Genomic DNA, 21,080 nt, shown 5'->3' on the forward strand with positions numbered 1-21,080 from the left:
TGTTGTTTCAAAAATAACTTTTTTTATTGAAAAAAATAAAAACTTTGTAACAAACGAATTTTTTTGGTGATAAAAGTTTAAAATTTTCGAAGCAATTCAAAAAACTCTAACAAAAGAAAAACGTTTTCGGTACACGTTTTCCAAACGTTTTTTTTCTTTGCGTGTATAAAACTCGGTTTCGACTTTTGTAATACTAATTGTCATGGTTAAGGTAGGGATGTGGGCATATGCTGAAATAATGCTATCTAAGTAGCACATTATCTAACTGGTGTTACAGTGAAGCGCTGCGTATAACGAACCATTTCATTTATCCTTTTAACAGAAAACTTATGGCGATTTCGAGTGGAATAAAAGGTGCAACATTGTCGTAATCGATTGCAAAATATGAAGAACACTGTCATAGTTTTCGATCCTGTATCCCTCAAAATATTATAAATTAACAATAAAATTGGGAAAAGAGTTACTATAATACCAAGGTAACATCTTTTTTGTGAAACATAATCGCCCATAGTAATACCGAACTTCCTAAAAGTTTGAAACAAAGTTATAACTCTTTCTTCATATTAATAACCAAAAGTAACGATGGCATCCTGTCGGGGTCTGAAGATTTCATATAAATTGTAGTAAAGACAAATTGGCTCTGATTCGCAGTCGTACGGAGTAGTGTTCTTATATTACGTTGTGAACTTAAATCATGTGTAGCGAGAGTTAAACGGTACTTTAATTATTCAAAATATTCCAAACAAAAGTATACATTCAGAAATGTCGTTAACATTACTGAAACAATATTGTCATTACATATACATTTTCAGTATGTCATTCAAACTCCTAGTACAAACGTTGTCTCTTATTTCTTGTATACAAGGTGAGGATAATACAACTGTTCTCGATGCCATTTTAACATAAAACTGAATTTAATGATTAATAAATAAAAATAATTAATTTCAAAAAAAAGTACGTCATTTTATTAGTTATATAAAATAATTTTCATATGTTTTGTTTACAAACGACATTCAACAAAAAAAAAAAAATAATAATAATAATACACATCTGAAGAAAGATGACGGGGGTGTAACTCGAAGTTACAAAATTATAGTGCACTACGGATAATAATAATAATAATAAAAAGAAAAACTACAAATTATTCTGCATTTCTGAAAGCGCCTCCAGTACTACAGAAAAAAAGTAATACACAAGTGTGTGATAAATTGTACGTAGCCACGCCTATATCACATACACAGAAATAAATACTAAGATGATATGAAGAAAAAGCGCGCTTTTTCTATGGGAAAAGCTCCTTCTTTAGGTTGAAGAGATAGAAAACAAAATAATTACGGCAAAGCAAAATCTACATATCAAAGTTGTATAAAAAATTAATGAAAAATACTACCGACTGCGCACAGTCTCAAACAAATTTGAAGGACTTAGAATTATCGAATATTGAATTTGAATTCAAGCAAACTATTCTACGGATTAGATTAATTACAATTAAGATTACTTTTAATAAGAAAATTTAAATTTGTTGTACCGGAACCGACGTTCTGGAAAAGCTTTTCCAAACAGCGGACATTCTGCGACGTATGTAATGAAAATTGCACTTGCATCGTCTCATACCACGCTTCGACGGGGATACAAAACGTTCACGTAAAGAGCAGTCCGGCTGCTCGAGAAGTATGCGGCGAGTTTTTGTTTCTATACGGGGGTTGGCATTTGAACACTATTGCCATACCGAAAAACAAATAGGTGACCGTAAGAAATATCAGCATGGGAAAGGAGAAGACGACTCGGGCGGTTAAAATTTTTGGTTGTTTGATATCCAAGGTAGATGTGGGCACAAAAACTCCTAGAAAGAATTTAACTGTGTTACAAAGAGAAATGTGAGAAGAACTGGTAAAACTCTTACCATTAACACTCTTCGATTCACAACGTTCCCCAACGTAACCATCGGCACATTCGCAAGAAAAGAAACTGTGATTTCCCACTGGATAACGGAAACATCGTCCTCCGTTCAAACAAAATTCTGTGAGGAATTGGCCTGTACATGAGAAGGACAAGACATCTCTCATTATGGTGTAGTAAATATCGAATAGTTGATAGCCTTTGTTATCGCTCAGTTGCTCTCGGACAGCGGGGTCAGTTATAAATTGTTCTGATGGATTTTGTTGTGATTCCTCATTGAATATGCCGACTGCCGGAGGCGGTCGATCCAAGTGGGCCGAATTCTCACCAGTGCTGGAACCATCAGCATTTGTCTGCTCGTCACCCGATGATGATTCATCATCGACATTGACATTGGTGTGATTCTTAGTGAAGATCTTATCTGATGATCCAGTGTTGCTGTTGAAAACGTGTTGTTCAAATTTCTCACTCATGGGTTTAGGGTGATCATCACTTTGTTGGTACTGTTGCATCTTGTGTTGTTGAATAATATTGAAGGTCTGCTCCTTAAGGAATAATATTCGGCTAGAACAACAATCTGTAAATAGAGAGTTTATTTGCGAATTTTCCTCACTCAAAAAAATTACTTTGAAAAATCACTCTCACGGTCAGATTATTATAGGGTATATAACACATAAATATAAGTGATATTTTAAACAAAGATAATTGAGTATAACAAGATTAAGCATTGTGCTCTTATAAAGAGAAAACAAATGTCAATGTATAGAGGGCTATGAGAAAAAAATTGTGTTATTTGTCAATTTTTTCCAAAGCAGCTCTGCCCAAGAATAAATTTAAACGGCAATATTCACATAAAACCATAATGAATAGTTGCTTTAAAATACACATACGTTTTATTTTAATTTTCTACAATCGTTTTGGTATTGCTTTTGTGGGTTTTTATTCAGAAATTTATGAAAAACACAAATGTTATGATATTTTCCGACGCAAACGGCAGTACATTTGACAGACACGTCGACGCAAACTTTATGATATTTTGTTAGCAGAGTCCTCTGGTGCTTCAGTTTTGCTATGACAAGACTGCATCTTCTTCTCAATTATCTTTGTTTTAAATTTGAAAGTGTTTGCAGGACAATGAGTTCTTCGCTAGAGTGCACTCAAACTACAATTATTTTGTAGCAAAAACTTTTATGTTTCCATAAATAAGAACCAAAACGAAAACTCCGAAAACCATAAGATTTCTCTTACATATAAAGCATTGACAAATGAATATACAAAAATAAGCATACCATGGCCTCTTCTTACACAAAAAACTAAAAAAATTGTTAGAAAAGAATTTAGATGAAAGAAAATAATTATTCGACCAGGTGAAATTATAATGTTGCTTTTTCACGGGAAACATATAACACGTTTGTTGCAACCATAGTATTTTCCCGGAAATTATGTACATGAATTTGGCAAGCATATTGTGTTTGCGACAAAATAATATTTTTGCGACAATTATTCCCATACAAAAGTAACATTATGCTCTTGAACAAAGTTTGGGCTAATCATGTTCCTTCTCTTGGTGTATATAACAAATGAATAAATTAATTATACCTCGCAGTTTTGACTTTAAATTGGAAAAGAAATAGTTTAACGTATTTAACTTTGGTATTTGTCTCTTTAAAACAATTTTGCAGGAAACACATATATTTTTGGATATTGCCGAAACATTACCATGTTTGTTTTATGTGAACATATAATATTTTTGAAAGCTCTTTGACCCAAAATATTATATGTATGAAAGCATCTTCTCCCATACTAAATTGTGTTCTTACTGAAATTATAAACTATTTGTCCCAAGTCTAGTATAAACTTTAATATTTTTGTATCGAACCCTACAGTTTTTTAACGATAACCATTCAAAAGTACTTTATTTTCAAATGGTAAACAATAATTGTTTAACCCATCCATAAATTTCTATAAAATCTATAGACTCAAAATTTAAGTCGGCTAATGCACTAGGGTGGAGCACAATGTTAGTAAACAAATATGGGAAAAATTTAATATTTAAAATTTATATGTATTAGAAGTTTAGGAAAATTAGAGTCAGTTGTGCAACTTTTCGACTAAGCAGTGGCGATTTTACAAGGAAAATGTTGGTATTTTGACCATTTTTGTCGAAATCAGAAAAACATATATATGGGAGCTATATCTAAATCTGAACCGATTTCAACCAAATTTGGCACGCATAGCAACAATGCTAATTCTACTCCCTGTGCAAAATTTCAACTAAATCGGAGTTAAAAATTGGTCATATGAGTGTAAATCGGGCGAAAGCTATATATGGGAGATATATCTAAATCTGAACCGATTTCAATAAAATTTGGCATACTTTCAACCAAATTGGGGTAAAACTCTAGCTTCTGGGACCGTATTAGTCCATATCGGGCGAAAGATATATATGGGAGCTATATCTAAATCTGAACCGATTTCAGCCAAATTTGGCACGCATAGCAACAATGCTAATTCTACTCCCTGTGCAAAATTTCAACTAAATCGGAGTTAAAAATTGGCCATATGAGTGTAAATCGGGCGAAAGCTATATATGGGAGATATATCTAAATCTGAACCGATTTCAATAAAATTTGGCATACTTTCAACCAAATTGGGGTAAAACTCTAGCTTCTGGGACCGTATTAGTCCATATCGGGCGAAAGATATATATGGGAGCTATATCTAAATCTGAACCGATTTCAATAAAATTTGGCACGCTTGACTATAGTACTAATTGTTCTTCTTGTACAAAATTTTAAGCAAATTAGGGTAAAACTCTGGCTTCTTGGTTCATATAAGTCTATATCGGGCGAAATATATATATGGGAGCTATATCTAAATCTGAACCGATTTCTTCCAAAATCAATAGGGATCTATTCTGAACCAAAACACATACTTGTGCAAATTTGAAGTCGATTGGACTAAAACTGCGACCTAGACTTTGATTACAAAAATGTGTTCACGAACAGACGGACATCGCTATATCGACTCAAGAGCCCACCCTGAGCATTTTTGCCAAAGACACCATGTGTCTATCTCATCTCCTTCTGGGTGTTGCAAACATATGCACTAACTTATAATACCCTGTTCCACAGTGTGGCGCAGGGTATAAAAAAACACCCACATAGGCAGCCACGAAGGCAGTGGAATAGCCTTCAGTTATTTATATGAAGATTCCTTTGAAAATCTTATGTATTTTTCACTGTTTTAATTTTTTCATTTCTTTTGTATGAACATTCAGACTTACTTCTCGGACGTCTCGATTTGTTTTGACGCCACTAGAAGAAACAATGGTGCCGCTGTAGGTCAACAAAACACATACCCACACATACATAAAATGCTGCTCTGAAGGCAAACGAAATTCTCTTTTCAACCAAATGTCTATTCTCATTTCTCAGAATATATATGTATGTTAAGAATCAAATTATTTAGACTTAAACATATTAAATTTTTATCTTTCGTCAACTCTCTCAGGTTTTATTTCCGTTTCTTTCTCACGCCCCTTCGCTCTCATATATACACACAAAATTATATCATCAACATTTTTCCAGTTAAAAATATAATTGACTCAACAAATTTTTAATTGAAATAAAAATCAGTCACAGATACTAATAGTAACAATTAAATTTTTAATTGGATCAATTAATTTTTTAATTGACGTTGGTGACATATTACACTAGTTTAGGAACATTATATTTTCCACTTAAAAATTGCAGCCCGTATCACATTTTGTTTAAACCGGTAAGTTTTTTACCAGTTTATTTTCTTGTCCTCACAGGACAACTTTGTTTCCTTTGTGATAAAATATAAACAATTGACAGTGACCAGATTGGAAAACCGAACTTGGGTATATTATCGATTGCTTTGACATGTTCATATCGAATGTGTGCTTGAAAGCGCTATCCAATGGTCGTAACGATGAAGTAAAGTTCATAACGTATACAGCTTTCGAAATTCGTATTTTAATCCAAGGACTTAAGCAAATTTCTAATATTGATGGAATATATCCTAGATACGTATGTTTAGCACTTGAATCAGAATGAAATCGATAAAAAATCGATTAAATACAATTGGTCATCGGTATAGGAGTACCCCTAATCACCACATTCCTTCATGCACTTATCTCATTTAGTTGGTAGTGAGTCTTGGAGAATTTCAATCACCTGTGACTGCGACAATTGTTGACAGCATGAAAATTATCCGCAGCAAATTTTTTGGAATTTGCATTTTGTGTGGATTCTGGTTGCAGGCAATAACTCGCCACTAGCAGTGTCTAGGCACCGTAGTGGTGGTATTGTAATGGATACCTAAAATGAAGATGAAAAGTCCCCGACACGTGTACACATAATACCCTCGAGATTCATTGGACCACACTTGGATGCTGGGTGCTTTTCGGACTCTAGAAACGTCGCGTTTGGAGTTATTTTTTACTTTAATAGCGAGAGTTCATCAGTAATAGATGGTCTCTATAATGTCGCACATCTTTGTCAAGTTCGTTTAGCCCGCTGTTTTTCTGCCTTTTTCTCTTTCTATGGGTCACTACTATGGACACGGTGTTGTTTCTAACAACACATTTTATATTTTCCGATATAGACTTGACGGACAGGCAGACGATAGCGACACACGACAGGCGAAAGAAATTTTGTTTCTGTAATGCCTTCAAAAATAGACAGCGCGTAATATTCTCGCCCGATTTTCTGCTTTCAGAACTTTATCAATGATCGTACGATGTGAGACTGGGAGCTTGGGGACAAAATCAATTTGCCAATATGCCTCGGTGGAGCAATGAGAATATTTATCCCGAGAGAGAGAGAGAGAGAGCGAGAGAGAGTGAGAAAAGGGTATATCAAAACCATTCATTTGGGGTACAACTAAGAAATTTTGAATAGAAAGAGGCCGTTAAGCGTGTACACTTGTGTGAAGTGAGAGAAGAAAAGTCTCCGCTTGTTTTTCATTTCATTGAAGAGGTGATAATTTGACAGTTCTGTATCTACTTTAGTTTTTCATAAGATTTATCGGTCTTTTTGTGCAGCCTTAGCCGAATGCATTCGCATAGGGTTAGCAGGCCTAAGATATTTTGTTGGGAAAAGAGACAGTCTATTTTTACTTTTCTTGGGATATTGGTAGAGGGAATAGAAATTTATGTTGTATTCGTGCTTTATTTAATTTTATGAAATTGAAAAATGTTTAAATTGCTCGAAAATATTGGGCTAAAACGTATAGCAATAGTTTTAAAATAAAGTGTGGAATATGATCATAGTGAGGAGAAATTTAAAAAAATCCTCTTTAATTATGAGTTGCAAACCCTAATATTAACAAACCTACGAAACGAAGAAATTGTCAACGGCAGCTGCAGAATTTGAATACTTTTTTGACTAGTCTTTTCTCCCAACCATGAGTAATCAATGTATAACAGGTTGGTCCTATTCAAATTTTGGTGAGAACTTGCTTCTACATAAAATAAAAAGAATTAGAACTGCAAAAATGTGCATATTGATAAAACTTAAAAATAAGTACCCAGGTTAGTTTAAATAAAAAAAATTGGAAACTACAAAACAAAATTTATAAAAATAAGGTATTTACGGAGATAAAAGTATTCAATACATAATACAATGAATAATTGATTTAAATGTACGGGACTTAATTAAATTGTTTAAATATAGTTTTGCTCAATTCAAAGCTTAGCTTTAGTTGTTTTCATCGAAGTTTCAAGAGATGAAAGTAGTCTACAAATAATGAGTGCTGTATACGGAATATTTTTGTTGCATATATTATTACGTTTTAACTAGGTTAGGTTAGGTATAATGACAGCCCCATATTTCAGGCTCACTTAGACTATTCAGTCCATTGTGATACCATAATGGTAAACTTCTCTCTTATCACTGAGTGCTGCTAGAACCATTCGTGAATGTTAGGAAATCTTCTTATAGCTAGTGTCCTACACAGAAAAACGGTGACCTGTTTTATGAGAAGAAGAATAAACTACATCGTTCGAAATCGAATTGAACTGTATTTCAGTTTTTGAGATTTTCATAATGCGTTGTTAAAATAATAACACATTATTGAAAGTTTTGGATTTTTAAATAACATTTATGAAATTTTTCCTTCTCATAAAAACAAAAATGAACTAAAAGTAAAGATACTCATTGGAGCTAAACCATTGATTGGGTTGATTGGAGCTCAACCATATTGACCATGTTATGTATTCTTACTATTTTTTGGGAACTGTACGAAAATATGGTATTTAATTTTAAAAAGATTATACACTAACGTTATTTGTCAGAAAGTAACTTAACCAAGTAAAGTAAAAATGAACTAGCGCGAAAATTTTACTAACTTATATTCCAGAATTATTACAACAAACAAATGATTCGTACAGAAAAAAGTGAACTCAATGCAAAAAACAAAAAAAAAACCGGCTTTGCGTGTTTTATTATCACAACTTTTGGAAATTCTTCGAAGAATTAGTTAATATTGAAATTATTTGCACTACCATTAATTTGAATTTGAAACATCCCAGCAAAAAATAATTACTAAATTGAAAGCACTTAAATATTAGTGTTCATACTGTAGGCACTACTATTCTGCGCAAAGTTGTAGGTGCAGAAATCAGCGCTTTTTCTTCTAAAGGTGTAAGTAAGTTCTTCGATTATAGCGGGGGACGCAAAAGTATGGAAGTGCTGAAATTAGCGCAATTCCATTGCACTAGAGTATGCGGGTGCTTCCTCCTTCGCTTACCAAGTTGCACTTTTGTAAGCAGGAGCTTTTTGTGTTTTTTTTATCATGACTTCTTACGACACCCGAGTTTTTCCGTCGATATGTGACAATGGATGAAACATGGCTCCATCACTACACTCCTGAGTCCAATCGACAGTCGGCTGAGTGGACAGCGACCGGTGAACCGTCTCCGAAGCGTGGAAAGACTCAAAAGTCCGCTGGCAAAGTAATGGGCTCTGTTTTTGGGATGGGTATGGAATAATTTTTATCGATTATCTTGAGAAGGGAGAAACCATCAACACTGACTATTATATGGCGTTATTGGAGCGTTTGAAGGTCGAAATCGCGGCAACACGGCCCCATATAAAGAAGAAAAAAGTGTTGTTCCACCAAGACAACGCACCGTGCCACAAGTTATTGGGAACGATGGCAAACATTCATGAATTGGGCTTCGAATTGCTTCCCCACACACCGTATTCTCCAGATCTGGCCCCCAGCGACTTTTTCTTGTTCTCAGACCTCAAAAGGATGCTCGCAGGGAAAAAATTTGGCTGCAATGAAGGTGATCGCCGAAACTGAGGCTTATTTTGAGGCAAACCCGAAGAAGTACTACCAAATTGGCATCAAAAAATTGGAAGGTCGTTATAATCGCTGTATTGCTCTTGAAGGGAAGTATGTTGAATAATAAAAACGAATTTTGACAAAAATTTGTGTTTTTCTTTGTTAGACCGGGGACTTATCAGCCAACCTGTTATTATCTGCATTCTTGAGCGCACTAAAGTTGCAATGATTTCCTCATGTAAATGTACTGCTTCTGAAAGCGCTGAATTTTATACAAAGGAGAAGGAAATTCATCAGTGAATTCCTCGCAGAGGTAAGCGCTTATTGTGTTTGACTTCCTTTACAAAGCTGCTGAAAATTCAGCAGGTTTTTTGCTGGGATACTTGGAAAGTGAAAAAATGCGTAGATATGTATATCAAACTAAAACAACAAAAAATTATAATAATAACTAAAAAAGAATTTATAATCTTTGCAATAAAATATATGTAAGTTACATTTATTATCAGTTTAACAATGGACTTGTTTCTACATATTATCGACAATGTACACTGTAGTGGACAAAAAATATTTAAATGCCTTAGTAACATCCCTTTTATACCTGGTAGCTACGCTCTCGTGTTCCATTGCCCTTTTGTAGTTCTCTTTTGTGTAAGCCGGTTTGGGGCATTTTTGTAAGTGGCCCCCGTATGTGCGAATATACGAATTGTTGTTGGATTTTTCATTGTGCCTCTCTGTTTACGTGCGACTGCTGCAATTCTTCAAACATTTTCTTGTTGCCATATTTCTCTTTTTCATCCACTCAAACCATCAAGCTTTCAAGCAACATCCAACATCAGTCAGTGTTTAGCGTTCGTTGTGCTCGGTCGTGTTGGTGAGTGTGCTTCGCCTTTCTCCCCCGCCCATTAAACAAAAATAACAAAACTAACTAAACAACAAAGTAATCGTGTGGAGCAAACATTCAAATTCTGTCTGCTGTTTTAGTTTGCCAAAAGCGAAATAACACTAGAAATAGAAAATTTAGGAGATTAAAATAAAATCAAAAATATAAGAAATTATTGGAATCAATGTTTTTCCGCAGTGATGAGGTTAGTGAAGTGCGAACATGATTGTAGTCCATAATAAGTGAACAAATGTAAAGAATCAATTAATTAATGAATGCATTCACTCGTTGATTTACGTGATTGTCGGCTGCCGCGTAGTGACAATAATCAGCAAGCATTTGCGGCAAGAAGATAAATAATGCCAAAGTTGAAGAGAATGGCCGGGTTATTGTGAAGCAAAATGAAAAGATACCAACAAATAATTGCTTAAGTATTTCGTGGTAGTCAAGCAAGGGCTGAGAAGTGTTGTAAGTGCAGTTATTAATAAAACGAGTTGTGGTGGTCGGTCAGGTGACGGCTAGCTCTTCGAAGACTGCGGTAAGTAAAATTTACAAAAGAATATTTTTCAGAGTAACCCCTTCCCATATCTTTCAATTTGGGTAGTTTTTCTTTTGTGTGTCAGTTTCTTGTGTGTTTCTTCTTTTCATACATATGTGACTGGTGGTTCTACTAGCTGGGGTCACTTAGGATGGTGGAAATGGGAAAGGGGTGGGGAATTTGCTGTTGGCTAACTGCAAATAGCGGCATGTCAGTATGTGCGCTCAGCAACAACAATCATTTTTCGATAGCAATGTTTACGCACTCTCTCTTGATTCCTTTTCTTTTAATTCTCTCTCTCTCTCTCTCTCTCTACCTCTCTTTGTTATTGTTGCTCTCTCAGATTCTGCAATTGTTAAAAAAGAAAAAAAAAAACATAATCATACAAGCATACAAGAGAACAATTAGTAACAAACTCAAACTTCCATGAAAAGTGCAGGCATAAGAGTTTATGAGCCAACCATCACAAGCAACAAAGTTCGTTAAACACACTGTGCAATATGCTTCACATATTTAGGTGAGGAATATTTCCATATGACCAATTAAAAAGTACGCGCAATTTTAATAGATGAATTGCATTTAACATTATTACGGTCTTTTTTCGTCGTTGTATCTTTAATGTTATTAGATTGATGAACAAATTGAGACATTTAACAAATTATTCTGCGGTATAAAGGGCCGAATAGAAAACCAATATATTAGACAAGTTTAATAGTTTCATGTACTGTGCAATCGATGAATATGTAGAAGGAGTTCCTGCATATCAATACATAGAATAAATATCGATGAGCCCGAAAATTGGTTCATTTAGTATTCAAAAAATATATTTCCCCCTATTTATTTATAATAATAAGGGATGTTATTTTAGCTTACACTTTTAGTTTTTCCTCACAAAAACCACAAATAGCTAATATAAACCAAACTTATTTTATACACTGAAAAAAAGCTAAAGCATTTCCATTTTGTCTTTACTAAAAATTTTTTGATATTGATTCTTAATTTCAATGGACATTGTGATTAACATAGAATCGGGCTATTCTCAGAGTTTTAGTTCAACCCATTGTTATGTTGTTTTCACTCTCAGCGTGTCTTAACTAAGATCACAACGGGTTTGGCAAATATTAACCCTCCGATGTGTTATAACACCGGGAGCGATACCTGCGTGATTAGGTCCCGTGGGACCCACAATAAAAAAGAATGTTAGAGGTCATCCCTACGATATTTTCCGATTATTTACTGAAGATGGACTTTTGCATTATGCACAAATTGCGTATATACATATTTGTTTGTAAATATAGTGTTTTATTTAATTTTTTATTGGATGCAAAAAATATTAATTTTTTTATAAGTATTCCAGTGACCCTGATATTCGTCGAAGGCGTGGTACTTATATGTATAAGTTGAGCGTTCTGAAAATAATGGATGTTTTAAACAATACGATTGTTTTAGTGACTTTCGTCTTGTTCGCGGTATTATTAGAGTGGTTGCTTAAGACTTGGGCGAAATTGAGGCACATCTTGCCAAATTTGAGGATTCGATTGGTCTGGTATATGTATAGAAACATAAACAGAGAGTATTAAGAAAACAAGAGGACGAAAATTTCTCTTCTACAAAAACAACAAATGTCAGTCGTATAGATGTCGCACAATACCTACAGCTTTAGTATAACCGACATTGTGGTCGAAGCGCTGTTAATTCTTTATAAAGGCATCAGCAGTTATAATTTCACATTGTCTGCCAAAATATTTAATAGAATGAAAAGATTTATATAAAAGAACATTTGTTACTACAAAGTAGGTTCTAAATCCTATTTTTCTTACGTTTCAAAAGGCCGGCAGAGAACTGAACTGGGTGACGCCGACGCAAACTGTGTGACATTTGAAAGAAGTGCCGACCAAAACTGCATGACATTACACTGGTAGAAAAAGTTTCGTTAATACGATGAATTTCTACGTTAGATTAACGAAATTCTTCATTAAAAGTCAGCCAACGTAGCATTTCGTTATAACAACGTAATTTTACGTTATATTTACGAAATCCTTTATGGAATACATTTCGAATATGGAATACAATTTGAACGAATAATTACGTTGCTATTACGTAGCCTTTTCGTTGTATTAACGAATATTATTCGTTGTATGAATGAAATTTATTCATTGTATAGATGCAGCTTATACGTTGTATGAATGAAAATCATTCATTGTATGAACCCAGTTTTTTCATTGTATGAATGAAAGGCGAACGTTGTATAAATGAACACAAACGTTATATTAATGAAACCCAACCAATTGTTGCATTTGAGCGTAGTCATTGATAGTGTATTATTTTTTGTTAAGATCTTTGAAATAGGATTTAGTTATATAGAGTAGGAAATAATATTTATTGATAAATTAAGAAATTTTATAATCATATATTGTGACTTTCACTTAAGAAAAAAAGTCTCTTATTTCTAAGACCACAAAATAATAATCCACACAAAGAAAATTTCATTAAAAGTCAGCCAACGAAAAATTTTCATTGATATAACGAAACATTTTCATTAATACAATGAAAATATTTGTTAATACTACGAAACGTTACGTTGATTGGTTGATTGGATTCGTTGTATTAACAAATTTGTTTCATTGGCTGACTTTTAACGACATATTTCGTTAATATAACGAAACTTTTTCCATTAGTTTCGTATCGCCGTGTCCATTTATCAAATTTTTTTACAACCAAGGTTCATTACGGTAATTGTTCCTCCTTCTTCATCTGAAAGTTTACTTCCCCGGAGCATTTTCACTAAATTTCTTGCGAATATGCAAAAAACACCAATTTAACTCACCATCTATGTTTATTATTCACAACGAAACTGTGATGAGCCTGTGCACTCTTCAGCGAAAAGAACGTAAATGTTGTTAAGGTTTGCCCAGCAGACAAGTTTTCTGTTGAACTTATTACCGTTTCTTTTTCAAGACGAAACGTGTTTCATTAATATAACGAAAAACCAAAACACAAAATTGTCCTTACCCGATTGATTTCGTTATATTAACGATCACTTTCGTTCTTATAACGAAAAATTTCGTAATATTAACGAAATATAATCAACGAAGCCCGTACGTTAATAGTACGAAACATTTTTCTACCAGTGTAGATTAATTTCCTCACGACTACCACCTACTGTCGCAGTTTCGCTTGACAGTTTCGTTCTCTTGTTTTCTTAATACTCTCTGACATACAATCTTAGATCGACCAGGATTTCTATGACGTTCAAATGAAGTGAAGACATTAAATTATGTACTACCTAAACCTTAAAAAATCGCCTCTGTAACATATACTCCCAAACATATTTGCTCAAAAATTAAAATGTTCCATAAATTTAAAAAAAGTATTATCCGATGGACTAATGTACTCACTGAAAATGCTTTTTTTAAATGTATCATTTTTTAATCATTCAATGGAAAATTAATATGTTATTTCCACCGATCTTGTTTTATTCTCTCTCGTGTTTTTTATTCTCACCGCTCGCTCTCACGTTTCTAACATATATGTGTTTATACGAAATTTCTAAATTAATATATGTTTGTATCCAGATATATTATATTTAAGAAAATGTAATATTCCAAACATAATATGTTCTAACATATTAATATATAGTGCACTTGCGGTAACGTGAACATCGACTAACGCGAACACCGTATAACGTGAACACGCTTTTTTTACACTAACTACTCGATAACGCTCAAAAACATGAAATTTGACGTTAAAGGCAAATTCACAGTGCCAAATACAATTTCAAATAAACTTACAGATTTTTTTAGTGATCTAGTTTGGCTTTTTTCGTGAATTTTAATTATTAATTTAAATTGCTTTATAATTCCATACCCTCGAATATTTTTCTGATCTCTTTTTTAATTTATTTCATAAAATTAAATTAAGTTTTTAATATTACTAATAACAGAAATAAAAGACTATCACGTTAGAACGTGTAAAACTCCCGAATATTTGTTCTGAAGTTCGCTACGTGAACCTTTTCGCTAACGTGAACTCTCTTGGTTTTAATTAGTTCACGTATCGCGAGTGCACTGTATATGTCCCAAACATGTTATACTAGTTTATGCATTTTATATGCTTGCACTTAAAAATAATGTGCTACAAATTTGAGTTCCAAACATCTAAACAATCTCTTTCGTCCGTGTAGCAACGAAACCGAAGGACACTTCAAAAATGATAAAATCCTTCCAAATAACGGTATTTGCTGAAAGGATGTTAGCGTTATTAAAAAATCACTCCACCTCATAAAAAATGAACTAAATGTAAGAAAACAAATTATTGGTGCCAAATCATGACCATATTAACAGTACATCAACCCATTCTTTTTACGGCCCCCGCATTTTGTAGCCAAGTTTAGTTAAAGCACGGGATAAGAAATATTGCATTTGGATGTGAAAATATTTTGTAAAAATCGGCTTAAATTTAGATGTCTATTTTGTTGCACAGACATTGATAGATTTTATCACGTCCTATAATACTTCTCACATATCTGAGTATTTCAAACCAATTCTATTTAAATTCAAATTGATTGGTTTGTTCGGTAATACTCGTTCTCCAAAAAAGAAGTTGAATGAATCGTGTGTGCTATTGAATGTAATAATATGCGCAAAGTAGACCAACAAACCTTTCTTGGTCTATAATCTTATTAACTAAATATGGTGTTAAAACGATTATTTGCATAAATATCTATTGTACTAAATGGAGTTTGTAGTACCATTGTAGTTGTGATATTTTGAATGTACCAAATATAGTACAATAGTGTACACAGAACCAATATTAAATTCTCTGTATTTTTTGGAGATAAAAAAAACGCACATACTCCAACGGGTTTTCTGCGGCTATGCAACAGCGAGACGATACAAATCAATTACTATACGAACATTTTTGAGATTTTGCAAGCTAATTTGACCAACACGTATTTCAAGTCCAATGCTTAAGTGAATAGAAAATTACCAAACAAAGTGACAATTGATAGTTTAAAGTGTGGATGTTACGGAAGTTTGACGCAACGTCATCAAGTTCATTACTGGTGAAAATCCATACCCGTATCTACTTCACATGCGGCGTCATAGTCCCAATAGCATGGATGGGCATTCATCACATTTATCATGTAAGTAAGCGAGTACAATCTTATTTCTCATGTGAAAAGCTGCCAAGTAATTCATCGGAAGGCATTAGCAGTTTTTTCTTGCGGATGCTAAATAGAATACTTGTTGAGAATGCATATGTGTATGCTCCACAAATGGGTTTCTAGCTGATTGCTGCATTTTTCTCTGTATATTCATGTACTTCGTCCTTCATTCACTAATGTTTCCGTCGTCTGGCAGTTAACCATTTTTGGCAGAATTACTTGGCAAAATTTAATAAAAGCATCCGGCACGTCTGTCCTGCAGACTAACACAAATTGGTCTCGCCCTGTACAACCAGCCTGCCAGCTTCACATTGGCTTAATTTATTCCTCCACCATCCGAAATAAATTTTACTTCACAGATCTTAAATCTTTTTTGCGCTTCCAATGAAGCTTCTCCGGCATTTTTCTCCAGTGTGGTATTAGCAGACCCAACACCAGTAAGAAAAGCCCGGATGTACGGTCTCCTCATACATTTGTCATAGCCTAAAGGGACCATTCTTATTTGTGTTTTTTTTTTTTCTAATTTAACTTTGCAATTTTCACTGATTACTACAAAAACACTTTATAAAAGTGCCAGCGGTTAGTTGGTGCACGTTTGTTTGTCAAATGGTCACAGGGACTGTGTCTGCACACAAGTAACAAAGCTTTGACTATAGTCAGACCTGAGTTTGGTGTAGGAAAATCATAGAGTGGCGAGAGGGACATATGTGTGACATCCAAAAGTTTTTAGGGATGGGAAACAGCAGTGCCCATTGTGATGAATTTACAGCCTGGAGAGAGGAACAACAGCACAGTAGTACAACATGAGCCATAGAAAACCTACTAAACCACATTAAATTGAAGTCTATCGGTGTTGGTAGTACAACAATGCCAATTGTCGGCCGGACATTCAACCATTAGTGCGACAAATATCTGGAATGAAGCCAAAGTAATGCCCTCTATTACTCACGGCCTACCACCAAAAGAGAGACGTGATGAGAATTCTCTGCAATATGCAGACAAAAGTTGGATTGTTGTTAGAATGGGGAAGCATGGCGAGAATTGAGGAGAGGTTAAAATGCCGGCTTTATCGAAACAGGATATAATCAGTGTTGCCACATTTTCTAATATCACCACACCACAATGTATTAAATTGGACAAATAAGTATAATCGAATGAAATTGTGTGATGTGTTTGGGAACTGAGTCAGTAGTGTATTCCTCTTGTGACAAAACCAAATAAAATCGAGCAAAAATAATAAATTATTCTAAGCTCTGCGTACAAACAATTTTTGAGTTTGAACACATTCTGAAAAGATATGTGTTATGTTTGGGAGTACCTACAGCTGTTCAGTTAAATTTTTCAGAATTAAAAGAAAAACTCCAAAAAATTAAACTTTTGTAATTTTTTTAATGTTAACATCGTAATATGAAATATTTAAAGGTTATAACAATTTAGTTTTTTAGTTAGTTTGCCGAAATCGAAATAAGCAATTTACGACCAAATGCACGATGTAATAAAAACAATTTAGTTTAGATGGCACACTTTTCACTGTGATGAGTATTCTGTTCAAGATTAGTCCCTAAAATTGAAAATTTAGTTGCAAAAATAGAACAAAAAAATATATATATATATATTATTTTTGTAAATTTTGTTATAACTCCAAATGCAATATTTCAAAGCAATAACTCATTTGAGTTTCCAAGAAATATTGGCTATTTTCGGACTTAGTCTCAACCCTTAGAGATATTAAACAAATGCTGTTCCGCCAGTCTGTTCCTTTTTAGTTGTATATGCTTTACCTTGGTGCGAATAAAAAATAATCCGACATATTTTATAAAATTCATTTGTTCCATTCGGAAACTCAGCATAACCATTCAAAAGACCTTTATAAACAAGTCTGGCAACATTGTGACTAATCAGCTGCTAATAAAAAAATCAATAGAGAACTTAATTCCCTGAGCGAGAGAAGAAATGCAAAACAGCTGTTACTTATACGGGGTCGTAGTAATATATATGAGTTCCTCATATTTCCCCCCGACGATGGAGAAACTCCTGCATAATGTAATAACCGATAACATCGTCTGCACAGCTACAGCTGTTTCTGCAGTAGGTTTGTGCTCCTGGCTAAACGTTTGCTTTCTCAGGCTCATGCTCAAATGTGACTGTCAAAGTAGCAGTAGTAACATTGGGGGCTATGACAGTTTAGTGTATTTCGTAATGCAGCTGTTTCGCTACGACTGTAAGCATGGAGGAACACTCTATATTTACTCATCATTACTCGTGGTTTGTACGAGCCTGCGCAGTTTTGCGAAACTTTACTTTTGCATTTCTGTTTATTTAACCTTCAAATTGTGGCAGCTGTTTGGACATTTTAACAGTTGCCCATTGCCTTGCACACATTTGTGTGTGAGAAGGTAGGTCTTTCTCGAACATATGACGGTATTATCCAGTAAACTGTTAAACTCCCATGCACACAAGTTGCTTGTTCCTAACCCCTGTATACATTATGTATGGATGGGCTGGTTTCATTCCAGGAGTGTGTTTCATAACTATTGCTGTCTATTATGAACAATGTTGACTCCACATAGAACAGAAGGCCTGGTCCGCAAAAGTTTCGAGGATGTGTGGTCCTCAAACTTTTTCGTCTACTGTTATTGTTACAGTATTGCAAATTGACTTCGGATGTGTAAAAAGGACTCTGTTAATTTTCGTACAAGTCAGTGTGCACCGAACCTTCATTCTAAGCTCTGCGTTTACAAAGTTGCCATTAGCTTCAAAACAAGCGAAGCGTGCGGTCGTGCCCTAAGAAAGCAGGATAACGCTTTTCCAAGAATACACCTTCCAATTCAGTTTTTTTTGCATCGAAAACTTCGTTTGTGTGTGTGTGTGCGCTGCGTTGTGTAGATTTAGTGTAGTCTTGTAAAGGAACTTAATGTAACTGTAATAAAATGTAGTCTTAAAGTAAATTTAACAAATTTATCGTATTGTATTTACTATAGGTAAATACTAAATACACATTTTAAGTTGGACAATTGACTTTGGTGTAAAATCGAAAAAGTGACAATGTTGTGAGTGAGGGTGCGATTAAATCCATTCCGTATTTCTTTTGTGTGTAGATGTAATTAAACTATCAATTAAATAGCATAAAAAAGAATGTGTGTGCGTGTTTGGATGTGTGTGTGTGTTTTTTATTTTTTTCTTGAGAGCAATTAAATAAATGAGCAATTGAACTTCTTCGAAGAATGAATAATGAACATTTATCACTGTATAGCGATTGAGGTCCGTCGAAGGAAATAGGTGTATCTACCGGCATTTGGTTGGTTCACGTTTGGAAGACAGCGACGAAAAATATATGTTGAGCATATTTAAAGTTTTAAGAAATTCCATGCAGTTTAATATTTCCGATAAATTATGACATGACCAAATGGAGGAATAAGAGAAAATTCTGGAGGGCTAGGACATTAAGTTTATTGCCTCGAGTCTTTTAAAATTGATTATTGAAGCCAAAGAAGGCCATACCAAATACTAGCTTCAAATGAATTTAATATATTATAGCTCTTTTGTATTAATTGCAAAGAATTATTTGACAACAAAAAACTGACTTTGCTCTTCATTTTGCTTGTTTCTGGGTTTCTGTTTTGTTTTAGAATTACTGTCCTATAGAAGTTAAACAAAAAATAAAATTTTATAAAATAAAAACTTAATCTTCTGTATTGCTTTTCTAATTCGTATTAGTTTGATATTTATTATTATTTTTTTTCTTTTAATTTTGAAAACATTTTATTGACAAACTGTATGTATAAAAAGAAACAAGAAGATAAACTTTTACTGCATATCATTTGGTAATAGAATCAGTTTGTTGAAATGTTTCTAATCTCTGTTTCTTTTGGGAAAAAATGAATTCCGAGAAGTTTGTAAAAATAGCGATTATTGTAAGTTTTATGATTGTACGCATTTTAAAAAAATGCAATCAAATATCGATATTATATTTTAATATTTCTGTTAGCAACTGTCATTTTAAATCTGGCAGCATTTAAATATTATATTTTAATATAAGCAACTGACATTTTAGGTCTAGAATCATTTGAATATTTTCCTTTTGATTTAGGATTATTCTTCTTTTACCTTCCGGAAATATTGAAATTTTCATTGCAAGAAAAGTTTTTAATTTTTCCTTCAAATAAAAATTGCCCTAATTTGATAGCCCCCCAAAAGAGTACAAAAAGATATGTACATATATCAATCAAGTTGTTAATATTCGCAAGATAAAAATTTTTCAGTATTTTCTGAAATAAAACAACGATATATGTTTCTTCGTTTTTCTCAGATAAATGATACAAAATACACTTGAAAATATTTTTAAATAAATATTTCTTCTTTTATTTCCTCTAATTGTAAATTAGAATAACACTCATTTAAAGTGGAAGAAAATTTTAACCAAACTGTATTACAAACGCTGATATTCCAAAAATATGTAAATATTTTTCGTCAAATTTACGAAAATTAATTATTTACGAAAATGATTAGGTTTTACATTTTTTAAAGAAAAATACGTATTTCGAAGGAAACAATTGCAGTCGCGGAAACGCGAACTAATTAAAACCAAGAGAGTTCACGTTAGCGAAAATGTTCACGTTGGAGAACTTCAGCGAATTTCAGAATAAAACATTGTATTCAGAACAAATCATTGAAAAAAGCCAAACTAGACCACTAAAATATTTCAAATTGTACTTGGCATTGTGAATCTGCCTTTAACGTCAAATTTCACGGGTTTCAGCGTTACGGAGTAGTTAGTGTATGAAAAAGCGTGTTCACGTTAAGCGGTGTTCACGTTAAGCGGTGTCCACGTTACCGCGAGTGCACTGTACTTTAAATTTAAATTCTAAACCATTTTGTGGGAAATATGAAGTTAGTAAATGCTTCATTTGTATGTATGCACTCGTTTTTTTGTCATAAGATATTGTTAAACGCTTTTTTAAGGAAATAGTTTACAAAAAAAATATATATATATATATATTGTTAATGTTTAAAAGGAATATTATAATCACGAGATTTCCTTAAAGTAGTGAATTGGAAACCATATTCTGATTATTTTTTTTTAAATGTCGTTGGGCTGAAACAAAATTTAAAAGTACCTCACCAAAGTATTTAAAATGCGATCGACACTTACAGAAATAAATTTGTCATTATCCTTTTCCCCGAAGTTAAGTGTGGAAATTGACGAGAATTGCACTCTACTACCATTGATCTATAAGTTCCTCTTAGACTAGAAGGCTAATTCTACATTCAGACTAATA

General features: G+C 33.5%; 2 protein-coding genes across 17 annotated transcripts in view; one reads left to right on the plus strand and one right to left on the minus strand.

Annotated features, from left to right (window-relative positions):
- Window positions 1-938: 938 nt before the first annotated feature.
- Window positions 939-6,665, minus strand: grk (gurken). The gene is made up of 3 exons (XM_075293005.1): window positions 6,102-6,665; window positions 1,904-2,476; window positions 939-1,843 (listed from the first exon to the last, which is right to left on the minus strand). Exons 1-3 carry the CDS (start codon window positions 6,163-6,165, stop codon window positions 1,641-1,643), a joined length of 840 nt encoding a protein of 279 aa, XP_075149120.1. The 5' UTR covers window positions 6,166-6,665; the 3' UTR covers window positions 939-1,640.
- Window positions 6,666-10,042: 3,377 nt separating this feature from the next.
- The window catches only part of B4 (imaginal disc development protein B4), a 350,112-nt gene continuing 339,074 nt past the window's right edge, over window positions 10,043-21,080 (plus strand). For 9 of the 16 annotated variants that reach the window (XM_075293008.1, XM_075293015.1, XM_075293006.1 and 6 more), the window contains exon 1: window positions 10,043-10,634. The gene's annotated coding sequence lies outside the window, so the exon portion shown is untranslated. Of the gene's footprint in view, window positions 10,635-18,179; window positions 18,198-18,510; window positions 18,862-21,080 lie in introns of those variants that run through there. The other 7 variants (XM_075293016.1, XM_075293007.1, XM_075293011.1 and 4 more) reach the window with 7 other exon arrangements.

This window comes from Haematobia irritans, chromosome 2 (assembly GCF_050003625.1).
Source record: "Haematobia irritans isolate KBUSLIRL chromosome 2, ASM5000362v1, whole genome shotgun sequence".
Taxonomy (NCBI): domain Eukaryota; kingdom Metazoa; phylum Arthropoda; class Insecta; order Diptera; family Muscidae; genus Haematobia; species Haematobia irritans.

What these genes read in the sequence shown, in the direction of transcription:
- grk (XM_075293005.1), bottom strand. Translation starts at nt 6,165, where the DNA reads ATGCAAATTCCAAAAAATTTGCTGCGGATAATTTTCATGCTGTCAACA. An exon ending in AACAATTGTCGCAGTCACAG is followed by an intron (nt 2,477 to 6,101) that starts GTGATTGAAATT and finishes CTCTATTTACAG; the next exon opens with ATTGTTGTTCTAGCCGAATA. An exon ending in TGAATCGAAGAGTGTTAATG is followed by an intron (nt 1,844 to 1,903) that starts GTAAGAGTTTTA and finishes AATTCTTTCTAG; the next exon opens with GAGTTTTTGTGCCCACATCT.